The sequence below is a fragment of the Gekko japonicus genome, unplaced genomic scaffold (assembly GCF_001447785.1).
Source record: "Gekko japonicus isolate JY-2015 unplaced genomic scaffold, Gekko_japonicus_V1.1 scaffold1537, whole genome shotgun sequence".
Classification (NCBI taxonomy): domain Eukaryota; kingdom Metazoa; phylum Chordata; class Lepidosauria; order Squamata; family Gekkonidae; genus Gekko; species Gekko japonicus.
The window spans coordinates 291582-304514 of NW_015164233.1; the positions used below are offsets into that span (position 1 = coordinate 291582).

Below are 12933 nucleotides of genomic sequence, written 5' to 3' on the forward strand. Positions count from 1 at the left end.
GCCCGCCCGCTCGCTGTTGTGGGGTCGAGCCGCCTCGCTTTATTAGGAAACAAACAGTCGAGGCGGCCGCGCGCAGCACAAAGCCCTGAAAAGATGGAAGGCAATTAAGAGCCGGCGCGCGCGCGTGTGTTCTTGCATGTGCGTGTGGTGTGTGTGTGTGTGTTGGAGCGAGTGCGCGCGCGCGCCTGCCGCCATCTGGGCAGGCAGGTTGCTTCCCTTTGAAGAGCCAAGACGGCCCGGCCCCCCGCGCCCCCCGGGTCGTCTGCATCCGCGGCTTTTGTGTGCTCTGCTCTAGAGCAGGGCGCCTTGCGCAACAGACCCGACACGGTCGTGGGAACCTTCGCTGGCAACTTCGCAAGAGGGCTGGCTGCGACGGGGCGAATGCTGGCCTTCGGGCACGGGGAGGGGCGCCCTACAGGGACCAGAAACACGCGAGTTCGATACCCTCGTGTGTGTGTGTGTGGGGGGGATCACGTGATTATTTCGGGCGGCGGCGGGAGGGGAGCGATTTGCTTCGGTTTCTGGCACGCGAGTTTTAGGGAAAGCCAGGGAAGACCTGCGATGGGAGCTCAGCGCGGTGAGCCCGATGGAAGTTTGGGACAAAGCGATCCGACCGCTTCATTTCGTGCTTGCAAAGTTAAGAGGGACGAAGTTAGTGTAAGAACGCGTCCCTCTCGTTTGCTCTTATTACAAAGTAGGGGGGGGTCGTCCAAGGCAGCAGGAGACACTGGAGAACGCGGTCGCCTCCTTTGCCAGAAAAGAGAGGGAGGAGGACAAGCGACAGGGAATATAACCCGTATGTCCCGGGACAGTGATGGTGTTTTTAGTTCTTTGTAAAGGAGATGTTGAATCCCCTCTCTCGGTCTGAAGGGGAAATAAATAACTATAACCATCCTTGAGGGCACCTGGGGACACAGGGAATAAAGGTTAAATGCCTGTCGGCTACTCCGCCTTGCCTTGGGTTTGGGTTTGAACGCGAAATTAAAGCTACAAAGGATGTCAGAAATGGAGCTGCAGGGGGGAAAACCCCACAGGGCTGTTCTCCCCCAGTTGTGTGTGGGTTTTTAAAAAAAACAAAACAAAACCCCACATGGCTGTTCTCCCCCAATTGCGTGTGGTTGGTTTTTTAAAAACAAAGTCCAGAACCATTTGCATGTTCTTCTGCCTGCCATCTTTGTCAAATCAAAGCACCGTTCCTCAAGGTCACGTGGTCTCTCCCCTGCCCTCCGATTTCAATTTCAGGATATGGACTACAGGAATTGTTTTTCAGTAGTCTTCCTGTTCCCACCTCGTAAATCTCATGGAGACTACGGGCTACAATGACCCATCCTTACATACCGCCTCTCAGAACACAACCGTCCCATTCGGGAGCTCAAAAAATTGCGTCGATTGCTGCTTCTAACCTCCCTGGCATTTGGGAGGAAGCTCGTGAACCAGCCGAGGTTTCTCTCTCTTCTGACGGAGAAGATCCTTCCACGCTTCTGTTTGTAGGACCGACAGTGGAAATGTCAAACACCAAAATGATAAATCCAGGCGAGACAGCATGTATCTAGGCCAGTCTGTGGCCTGTTTTACATACCTTGGAGAAAAGCATGATACCCTCTAGTGGAAAATTAGGGCATAGCCCACTTAAAAGAAAGGTTGCCATGCGCTTTCCCCCTCTCCTTAATTCAGGCTTATCTACATTGCTGATTTATCAGCATTAAGGCGAAATGCATTGAGTATGCTGCCAGGCCTGCCAGGCCTTTGTTGGGAATTGATGGGAGTTGCCGCTAGGCCCGTAGCCAGGATTTTGTGGCTTGTGGGGCAAAAAATTTTTTGGTGGGGCTGCTATTATTTTTATGTCGGCTCCAATCCACCCCCAAGTCCAACGGCCGGCAACCCCCTCTCTCCCTCCCCTCCTGCAAGGTCTTAAAAGCCTTTCAGCTGATAAAAAAATCTTATTCTCAAAAAAATCTTCTCAAAAAATGGTCCCCACTGTACTTATGGGCCAGGTTACTGCAGCCTACCGTGATATATGCGGAGAGAAAGGATTAAAACTGCACACAGCCCCCCTGAGTCTTCTAAAAAAAATCTTATTCTCAAAAAATGGCCCCCACTGTAGCTATGGGCCAGGTTACTGTAGCCTACTGTGATATATGCGGAGAGAAAGGATTAAAACAAAGTTCGTGGAGAATTGGTTGACCAACCATCATTGTCCGTGGTGGCTCAATGGAAGCTCTATCTTCAGAGGAAACAGTGGAAGAGGGCTATGTATTTCCTCTCAGGGACATCTGGTTGGCCACTGAGAAGCAGAATTGGCCGTTTTGGTCAGATCTTTGCATGTATCTCAGTAAACTGATGTTTAAACTTGGGTTTGCCGCGATCGTTGTGTTCATTCCTTGTGCAGCTGCATCGTAAACCGAACTGTTCTGTTCCAGTACAGGGAATGTGTGCGTATGGAGGGGAAAGGGTTACATTTGACCTCAGATGTGAATTGGCCAAGCCACACGCATATCTCACGGGGGTGTTAAGAAAATGGCTGAGGTAAATGGAGAGCTTCCAGTGTTTAGGAAGAGCTTTAGGTTGATAACAAAAGGCTGTTATCTACAAAGTCAGCTGGAAATCTTTCACTTTAGAAACACCCCACTTAACCCTAATAGCACTACCTAGCTGTGTAGATAACCCCAAGCCAAATAGGCTGTAAACAATGAGGGGGAAAACAGGCATTCTGATGAAGTGGAGCAAGGGAGGGGGGTTGTAGAATGAACTGTCTCAGGCTGGCCACCGTACCATTTAGCAGTTCATTTTTAGGAAGAACCAAAAGGTAAATCAGGAAAAGCCACTTTGGGGGGGTGGGGTTAGTAGAGTATAACTCAGCCAACATACTGCGGAGGCAGCCATGTTATGAAGCCTCAGGAGCTGGCTTCTGCTTGAGGCAGCAGGTTTAGGGGTCATGATGGATGATCGAGAGCAAAAGGTGCATGTAGGCCACACCACAATCCGCCAGGGAGTTCTTCTGTGTGAGCCTTATTTTGGCTTTTTCCCCCCATATGTGCTTGTGTGCGCATATGAGTGCACCTGGAAGTCGTGTGAGCCTTATTTTGGTTTTTTTCCCCCATATGTGCATGTGTGTGCATATGAGTGCACCTGGAAGTCATGGCGACCTCTGGTGACTGACCCCTACTGGGGGCCTGGAGGATATTCAAGAGAGGTGGCTGAATAAAGCCTGCCCCCGCCTCCCGACTGCTAGTCTTCCAAAGAGGTCTCCCATTCAAGTACTTGCCAGCAAGGTTCCCTCTAAGCTGTGGAGTCTTGTGAGCAAAAATCCTACTTTGTGAGCTACTGGCATTAAAGTTGTGAGCGAGCAGTTTGGCTACTGCATAAATTAGTTTGCTCTGGAGCCATCCTTCCTGAGCTAAGACAAAAATGCGTGAGCCGGAGGCTAAAAAACTGTGAGCTAGCTCACACTAACTCAGCTTAGAGGGAACATTGCTTGCCAGAGTCGACCCTGCTTAGCTTCTGAGGATCTGACGAGACCGGGCTTGCTTGGGCTGTCCAGGTCAGGACTGTGCAAGCCTTATTGGGAGATGTGTCAGACCACAGAAGGGGAATGGTGGATTGTGGCCCTTGCTGATTCATTGGAGAAGGGGAGCCATGTGAAGTTTCACTGTTGTGTAGTAGAATCTAACAAAACGATGCCAAAGCAACAGAATGTCCACGAGGCTTTCGTCAGCTTTCTGAGAGAGCCAGCTGTTGTGAAGTGGTTAAGAGCAGTGGACTCTAGTTTGGAGAACCGGGTTTGATTCCCCACTTCTTCACATGCAGCCAGCTGGGTGACCTTGGGCCAGTCACAGTTTTCTCAGAGCTGTTCTCTCAAGAGCAGTTCTCTCAGCCCCACCTGCCTCACAGGGTGTATGTTGTGGGGAGAGGAAGGGAAGGTGGTTGTAAGCCACTCTGAGACACTTTTGGGTAGTGAAGAGCGGGATACGAAACCAACTCTCCTCCTCCTCCTTTTTGTCCTGAGACAGGCTTGCAGTATTGCCTAAGTTTTCTCATTTGTCCAGGTCTCACAGGCTCTTAATCTCCTTGATATATTGTGTGTGGTTTTTAAAAAAGAAATAACATTCACGATGCAGCTGCCAAAGAAATGTTTCCTTTGCCATCATTTTCCCTCATGTTGCTTCTGACTAATGCACCCCTGTGGTCGTGTTAGCTTCTTTTCATGTTTCATTGTTGTGTTGTCAGGCTTTCTCATACTAGCTGCTCTTCAGCAGTGCAGGCCTAAGAACACTTTCCTGGGTAAACCGCATTGGACACGCCTTAGTAGGATGGGCTGCCTTTAAGTCTCAGTGGCGGGCTCAGACTTCGATTTAAACCTGACGCTGGCTGAGGCCTACAAACTGTCCAGGGGGAGGGGGGTTGTGGGTAGCAGCCCACTTTCCATAAGGCGCAGTGTGAGTTCAGAGTCTTCTTTTGTTTTGGGCGGCATCACGTTTCACTTTGGGCCTGAGAGGTTTCCCATCCTGTCTTTCAGGACCTGAAAGAGAAAAAGGAGAAGCATGAGGAGAAATCTGCTCGTAAGGAGAAGAAGGAGATCATAGAGGTAATGGGAGCTTGCTTTCACTGAAGAAGTGCCGGGCAGGGCAGTGAGAATGCTGCCAAAAGGGACAGGGCAGACAGAGGGACCATTAGAATGGGAGCCATTGGTTTACGGTCCCGGTGGGGGAGAGCATGCTAGCCTCCCAGCCTTCATTCTTCAAATGCCACATCTGCCCTCCCCTGCAGAAAATGCTGGCTTGGACTGTTCATCATGCTTCCCCAGGGACAGGCTGCCTTTTGTTCCTTTGCTTGCCCAAAATGCTTTTTGTATGTCCCTCAAAAGACTCATAAGCACCTGGGTTTTTAAGATGAAAAAAATTTCTTCATCTTAAGGGAAAGGAGGTTGCTGGGACGTGCCACAGCCAGCCCGCACTCTGTACAACCCGTTGCACTGCCATGTACCAGAACTGGCTCTCTCTCTCTGAGATTGCCCACAGGGTGACCAGGAGGTGAGTAAACCCTGCAGAGCAGAAAGGCTCGTTTTTATGCCTTCTGGGACTCCTTCCCTGAAAGACACTGGAAAGACAAGGAGTCTGGCCTAGAAGGGACAGACAGAGAAGCAAGTGGGCGGAAGATGTGAGTGCCCAGTGAGCTAGGGATTAGACAGCGGAGGCTGGGAAGGTGGGGGGGGGAGTAGACCTGAGGTAAATTTAAAATGCAAGGATGTGTTGCTGGCGACCAAAATCAAATTAATCCATGCCGTAGTATTCCCCATTACTACGCATGGGTGTGAAAGTTGGGCAATGAAGAAAGCTGACAGGAAGAAAGTAAGTTCCTTTGAAATGTGGTGCTGGAGGAGAGTTTTACGGATGCCGTGGATCGCCAGAAAGACAAATGAGTGGGTCAAACCAAGCCTTAACTCCCCCCAGAAGCTAAAATGCCTAAACTGAGGTTATTGTACTTTGGTCATGTTACGAGAAGACAAGACTCACTGGAAAGTCGGAAGGCAGCAGGAAAAGAGGAAGGCCCAACATGAGGTGGACGGACTCTATTAAAAAAGCCATGGCCCTCAGTTTGTAAGACCCGAGAATGGCTACTAACAACAGGATGTATTGGGGTACCATAATTCATCAGGTGGCCGTGAGTCGGAAGTGACTTTACGGCACTTAACACAGAAGAGAGAGAGAGAGAGAGAAAATAGAGAATCAGATCTAGGACAGAGAAACTGAGGATTCCCAGATTGGGCCTCTTCAGGGATCCTGTACTCCAGGAAAATATGGGGTGAGAAGGGTATCAGGGCTGTTTTTTCTGCTCCCCTGTCAGACCCCTCATCCAGGAAAATACAAGGGGAACTGCAGCCCGCCATGTAAGTGGCATGCAAATATACTGGCCCCGGAGCCTTCCTGGGGGAGGGTGCAGGAGGCAGCCATCTTGGGCCTTTGAGCAAACCACAGGCTAGCAGATAGCTGCTTCTGCAATCTACTGCTGCTTCTGGCTTTTAATCAATCGCCAGGATGAGGCCACAGAGGTCTGGCTATTAGAGAGGTTGATTGGATGCTAAGGATTTAATACCCAGCTGTGGGGACATGGAGTTAGTGTTCTTTATCTCAGGAGCCAAATCACTCTTTAAATCCCGTCCTCCCTCCAAGGAGCTCAGGAGAACGAATATAGTTCTCTGCTCGTCCTTTTTATCCTCACAACAAGCCTGTGAGGGAGGATGGGCAGAGAGAGAGTGATTAGCCCCAGGTTACCCAGTAAACTTTGTGGCTGAGTACTTGCTTAGACCTGGGCCTCCCAGATCCCAGTCTCTCCTCTCTAACCACCACACCATCTCATTATCCAAACTCCAAAGAGGATGAATCTGTCCCTGAAAGGGGGGGGGGGAGGCATTTGTACAGGATGGACTTTCCAAGGCACATAAGAGAAGACCATTTCAAGTCACAGCGGTCAGTTTCCAGGAGTCATTGGGAGCCCACAAGGAGATTGTGGGCCTTTTCCTTCAAAAGAATTTCCTTGCTGGATTAGATGGAGGTCCATCGAGGGTATAATTCCTTTTCCAACGATGGCCTGGCAGCCACATGTCCCGGGGATGCTGGCAAGAAGGGAGAGGCCAACGCCATTTGCCTTCAGCACTCAATAACGCAAGACAGTAGCCATCGATAGATATATCCTCCACAGATTGACCAAGTTCCTATCATTCTGAGTGAGCACAGCCTTGGATAGAAGAGGGACCTGAGCAGGGGATCCATGTGAGACCAAAAGGTGTATATATCACATGCAGGAACTATGCAGTTTGTGAGGGCCCCTGTGCCGTGAAGGAGCCTTGCACATACATTAGGAAAGCAGCGGAGAAGCATGTTCAGGGAGATCCGCTGTGCTTTGAGAAGCAGGAGAGCAAGTGATTGTGCGTGGGACGATGCCAAGAAGAGGTTGTAAAGACCAGGAACTGGGGAGAACTCCCAGATACCTCAGTAGGCCAGGGAGACCCAGGTAATGTTATGAAAGGACAGGACACTCTTGCTGCGGAAGCTAAACAGGAAGGAAGGGACTCGTAAGGCAGGCTGAAGTTTTCTGAGGAAAAGTGGGGCAGTGTTCCCTCTAAGCCGAGTTCGTGTGAGCTGGCTCACAGCTTTTTAGCCTCCAGCTCACACATTCTTGCCTCAGCTCAGGAAGGAGGGCTCCAGAGCAAACTGATTTATGCAGGAGCCAAGTCACTCGCTCACAACTCTAATGCCAGCTGCTCACAAAGTTGAATTTTTGCTCGCAAGTATCCGCAGCTTAGAGGGAACATTGACGTGGGGTATTATAATATTTCTCAGGACACTCTTGCTGCGGAAGCTAAACAGGAAGGAAAGGAATCGTAAGGCAGGCTGAAGTTTTCTGAGGAAAAGTGGGGTATATAAAAAAACGCATTGTGGGGGCATTTGTAAAAAACGAAAGCAAGCTGTAAGAAAGCTGAGCAAGATGGAGATTTTAACAATTCTCCGCTTTCTTTGGCGGGCTTGCTTTACACAGGACGATGAAAATGGCGCTGAGGAAGAGGAAGATGACGAAGACGCAAATCCTGAGGATGTGGATGATGAGGATGAAGACGACGAAGGTGAGCATTGGCAGCCCCGTGCGGTTTGTGGAGCTGGACTGTGGGTGGATGCCCCGCTAGATTCCATGGCAGAAAGACTGATTTGTCCTTCCTCTCTCTTTTCCTCCTGGCCCATTCCTAGATGATGAGAATGACCAGGAGCCCGACACACACGCCGTAAAACGATCTGCGGAGAAGAAGCAGGAGGAGGTTAGTAGAGACACTGTTATGAAAAACACCACGGGGTGGAGGGAGAGGCAGAATCTGTTTTGCTGAGCTGGAGAGAGGCTTGGAAATGGACTCTCTGAACACTTTTAAGAGTTCACTCACGGGAGGAAGATGCCCAGATATGTCTCCTTAGTGGAGCCTTCTAAAATTCTGTACTGGATTTTAGGTTAAAGTGTTTTTGCCAGTACCCACCCCACACCTCTTTAGAGCGTTTTGATAGCCTTCATCAGAACAGAGAATTCTTTCAGCTCCAGCTTCTTTTCCTTTCTGCTGTTTGTCACCTCCTGGTTGAGCAAAGGCAGAGAATTCTCCTCTCCCTCCAACTAGGAGACAGATCTTTTCAGCTCTTGCGCCTTCCCTCTTGCACACAGCATGGAGTCACGACTTGATGACATCGCTGTGCGTAGAAGGATTCAGCTGGAGCAGACCATTAAAGCTGGGAGAAGAGTCCCAATACCACACTGGTGCTAGCGGATATATTCAGACCGCTCCAGGACTTCCTTCACAGTCATTTTCTCCCCTCAGAATACATGACCGCCTGTTGCTCCTTTCATTTTAAAGGATCTAGACTAGGGTTGCCAGGTTCCCAGAGGGTGGGGGTGGCGGGACCCCCTGCCCCCAGCTCCTGTTTCCCACCACTGTTCTGAGTGGCAGTGGGGCAGGGATTTTTTTTTAAATGGCCATTGGTCCAATGATACGACACTGCTTCTAGGGAAAACCCAAAAGTCAGTCAATCAAAACCTTTATTGGCATAGAAACCCAAAAGTAATGTTCTCTTTAGGAATTGCCAGAGACGCTATGGTTTTACCATAGAGTTTCTGTTGAATCCTAGAGAGGGCTGACGTTGATCCAGGTTTTCCCCAGGAGCGATATCATGTCATCACCAACCGTGGGGCCCCCATGTACCCGCTCCTTACCATCTCCCATTGGTTGCCAGACCATCTTCCCTGAAAATGGCACTTCTGTTGCAAAGATCCTGAATTGAATTCGAAATGTGGTGTATTATGGGAAATGCAGTTGCTTATCCCAGTTTAGCCGGGGCTGTCCATTAACTTTGACTTCTGCTCACACAACTCCATCCATACACTTTTGTAACATTTTTGTACATATTATTGTTGCTATTATTTAATTGGAAATGCTTTTTTGCCATCAAGTCAAGCTGACTTGTGGCGACTTCTGGAGGTGGCTTGCCATCGTCTGCCTCTGCGTCATGGCCCTGGTATTCCTTGGAGGTCTCCCATCCAAATACTGGATAAGCCCCGAGAAGTGTCTGGCAAACCAGCCCCATTGAAATTCTGGCAGTGCCATCCTGTGCAGAGTTACAGGGTCTGCCTGAGACCCCGGAGAGCCACTGCCAGTCTGAGTGGACAATACTGACTTTGACGGCGCAAGGGTCTGATTCAGTATAAGGCAGCTTCATGTGTTCGTGTGTGTACACCCTTCTGAGTCCATTGAAGCCCATGGGCTTAGAACGGTGTAACTCAGTGTAGGGTTACACTGCAAGTCCCCCGGTCCCTCTTCTCAAAGCAAGCTTTCCTTACTCCACTCTTCTGAAGGGTCAGGACCTGTGCTCCCTCTAAGCTGTGGAGTCTTGTGAGCAAAAATCCTACTTTGTGAGCTACCGGCATTAAAGCTGTGAACGAGCCGTTTGGCTACTGCGTCAATCAGTTTGCTCTGGAGCCCTCCTTCCTGAGCAGAGACAAAAATGTGTGAGCCGGAGGCTAAACAACTGTGAGATAGCTCGCACTAACTCAGCTTAGAGGGAACACTGGTCAGGACAGTGGGAAGAAGCCACGGCTAAAGTTCCTTTCGCACTATTTATCCTTGTGGCTTGGGAGTGTCTGTCCCTGATAAGGTGCCTTTGAAGATCAAAACCTGTGTAGGCCTCCTATGCCCTTAATTTCGTAACAGACCTGAACAACCTACGGCGACCCCTGCTGATGACCAAACTCGTCTTCCTTTGTCTGTACAGGATGAAGTGGATCCAAAGAGGAAGAAGACAGAAAACGGCTCTTCTGCTTGAAACGCGCCCCCCCCCCTTTCCTGGTGTCCACATCCTATTCCCTCCACTGTCCCGTCGGTCCCCTCACCCTCACTGCCCCCACCTGCGCCGGCACCTATTTTGAAGTGCCACCATCCTGGAGGGGGGAGGAGGCATTCAGTGTGCTCTCCAGCAAGGGAGGGAGGGAGCTGAAGGAGGCTCTCCCCCTGCCCCGAGGCCCGTTCCACATTACAGTGCTCCCTACAGTTTTAACTCCCACCTAGCTGCTGATCCGTCCTCCGCCTCCCGGTTGCAGCGCCCTCCCCGTTCCGGCAAACGTTCACCTCCCCTGCCCAAGCACCCCCCCCCACAACCGCTGCCTAACTGAGATCCTCGCTTGCTTACGTTTCGACACTTCTTGTGCAAAAAACCACCACCTCCACCCCGCTCTCTGCGCTCCACCAACTACATCCCCCCCCTCTCTTCTTCCTTCGGTCCTTTACAGAGTCCCGCAAGCTTGTGGGACGTGTGCGGTGCTGAAAGGGTTTAGTCCAGTCCGGGATTCCGGGGGTGGGGGGAGTCAAACGGGCAGGGAATGGTGGCAGCGATCCATTCGCGTCGTCTGCCGGGTTCCCTTTCCACGGCTGGGAGAAGGCAAGAGAGAGGGAAGAAAAACGCAACAATGAAAAATCGTGTTTGTTTTTTTTAAAAAAGAAACCGAAACGTGCATAGCAACAAAGATTTTAATTATGAATACATTTTGTACAAATTTACATGGCAAGGCAGCAAGCTGTATCTGGTGATTGTTTTTTTCCCCTCCAGAGGCAATGCTTGTTTTATAACGTGTATAAGATCATATGTGATTCAGTGGTTTGTTATTTTTTTCTCCCTTCCTCATTTTGGGTCTTTGGAAAAATAAATAAATTAGGGACCAAATTTTTAGTTCCCCCTTGTTCCCTCCAGGTTCTTCTGTTCTTTTTTTTTTCTTTGTAAATTAAGGCAGAACCATCTGCAGTATTTTCTATGGCACAGACATTATGAGGATGAGAAATATAAATATATATATTGTTTAGCACTGTAAATAAAAAACCTTTCAAAAAGATTTCAAGCTGTCCCAAGTCTGTACATGAGGATCTATTGCGGCACACATCTGCATCGGATGCAGGCTGTTTTTAGTAGCAGAAGGCAAAGTAGAATTTGATAGCACTAACACGTCTTCACAGATTACCAGGAAACTTAAACAGAAGCAAATGTGGAATAATTCTGATGAGTCTTTTAATCACAAGAGATAGCTGTGCTAGATTGTTGCTGCAAAAACCGATTAAAGGCCAACAGATGTATTGCAATGGAAGCTTTTGTGGATTAGCATCCTGGCTTGTCAGGTGTGCGGGTATCTTCAGTTGGGATATATTTAGATGAAGGGCTTTTCTGCATCCTCATTTTTGTGTTTCTGTTGCTTCAGGGTTCTTGTTCTGTTCCACATGTTTTGCTCCCCCTAGTGGCCGATTTGATATTATATTGATTTCTGTATGGCATATCTCCCTGGGTTTTTATAGTGGACATAAACCAGTGTAATATTGAATTGACCACTAGAGGGAGCAGAATGAGTGGAATAGCAAAAAAAACCCAACGATCCTGAACCAAGACGAAGTGAGGGAAAAAAGAATTCTAAAAAGCCAATGGGGGGGGTGCATAAATTATAGGAAACAACAGTAGTTCTGCAACATCTATAAAGCCAGAGGTGTTTCAATGGGTGGAATGCTTTTTTACTTACCTGAGCACAACTTTCTTGCCGCCGCCCCCCTCAGAAAATTGGGTTTTATACCCCGCCCTTCAGTACCTGAAGGAGTCTCAGAGCGGCTTACAGTCGCCTTCCGTTCCTCTCCCCACAACAGGCACCCTGTGAGGTAAGTGGGGCCGAGAGAGCTGCAAGAGAACTGTGACTGACCCAAGGTCACCCAGCTGGCTTCGTGTGGAAGAGTGGGGAAAGAAACCTAATTCTTCAGATTAGAGTCCGCCGCTCTTGACCACTACACCAAACTGGCTCAGCTGCTTCCCAAAACGCTGCTGCTGGGGTGTGTCTCAAGGATCGCCGCAAAGCAACATTGGGAGAGGATTTGGGGGCTGCTGTAGGAGTGGGGAGTTGAGAAATTGACACTGCAGTTACTCCGTTGGCTGCCCATCAGTTACCAGGCTCGATTTAAGGTGCCGGATATCACAGGCAAAGCCCTGCATGGCCTGGGACCAGAGGTCATTTCGGGGGGGAACGCGGGGGAACACAGTTCCCCCGGGTGAGGTGCAGGGGGCGGGGCACATGACAAAGCCCCGCCCCCTGCTTCCGGCCACCCCGCTTCCAGCCCTCATTCAGCCAGGAGGAGGCAGGAGAAGAGGGAGGGTAAGTTGCTTCCTCCCTGCCTCTCCCCACCCCTGCCTGCCTGGGGCCAGGGAGGGCCTTGGCGGGGCTTCCTCCCAATCCCGCTGGCCTTGCAGGTCCACCGCCGGCCCCTGATGTCAGGGTGTGTGGCATATGCTAATGAGTTATGCTAATGAGTTCCCCTAGCTCTTTTTCTACGAAATGACCCCTGCCTGGGACCCTTATGTCTGCAGGCCCACCTCCCCCCCTTGCACTACCAGGCGTCCACAACAGTTTTGCTCACCAGAGCAGAGTCTTCTGAAGGTGCCAACCTGCAACTGGGCAAGGTCAACAACTGACTGCATTCTTTGTTGTACTGCCCCTCATGGGTGGTCAGGATGGCTCCTGTGCTCCTGGCTTTTCACAAACTATGTAAAACAGCTGTTCAGGAGGGCATCTCTACAGGTAACATGGCTATATTATAAGCATTCAGGAAGGCACTTTTATAAAGGGAATGGGGCTGTGGACTATACGCCTTTATTGCTGTATGTTCTCTCTTGCTCTCGCTACATTGCATTCTACTTTTGTAATGCCCTTTTCTGCATTGTTTAACGTATATCTTTAACACGCTTTGTTGCAGACTTCTGTAATCCCAGTCCTATTACATTGCTTCTTACAATTCCCGATCCTATGGATTGCATTGATTTACACTGAGCCTCAGTGAGAAAGTCAGACTGTAAGGTAAACGAATAAAAACTCCGCGGGTGGAAA

At 49.7% G+C, this 12933-nt stretch overlaps 1 protein-coding gene across 1 annotated transcript in view; it reads left to right on the plus strand.

Moving 5' to 3' along the window:
• The window catches only part of PTMS (parathymosin), an 11856-nt gene extending 974 nt beyond the window's left edge, over positions 1-10882 (plus strand). Inside the window, exons 2-5 of the mRNA XM_015408600.1 lie at positions 4517-4585; positions 7537-7621; positions 7743-7810; positions 9801-10882. Coding sequence (XP_015264086.1) covers positions 4517-4585; positions 7537-7621; positions 7743-7810; positions 9801-9851 — 273 coding nt within the window. The 3' untranslated portion in view covers positions 9852-10882. The remainder of the gene's footprint in view (positions 1-4516; positions 4586-7536; positions 7622-7742; positions 7811-9800) is intronic.
• The last annotated feature ends 2051 nt before the right edge of the window (positions 10883-12933 follow it).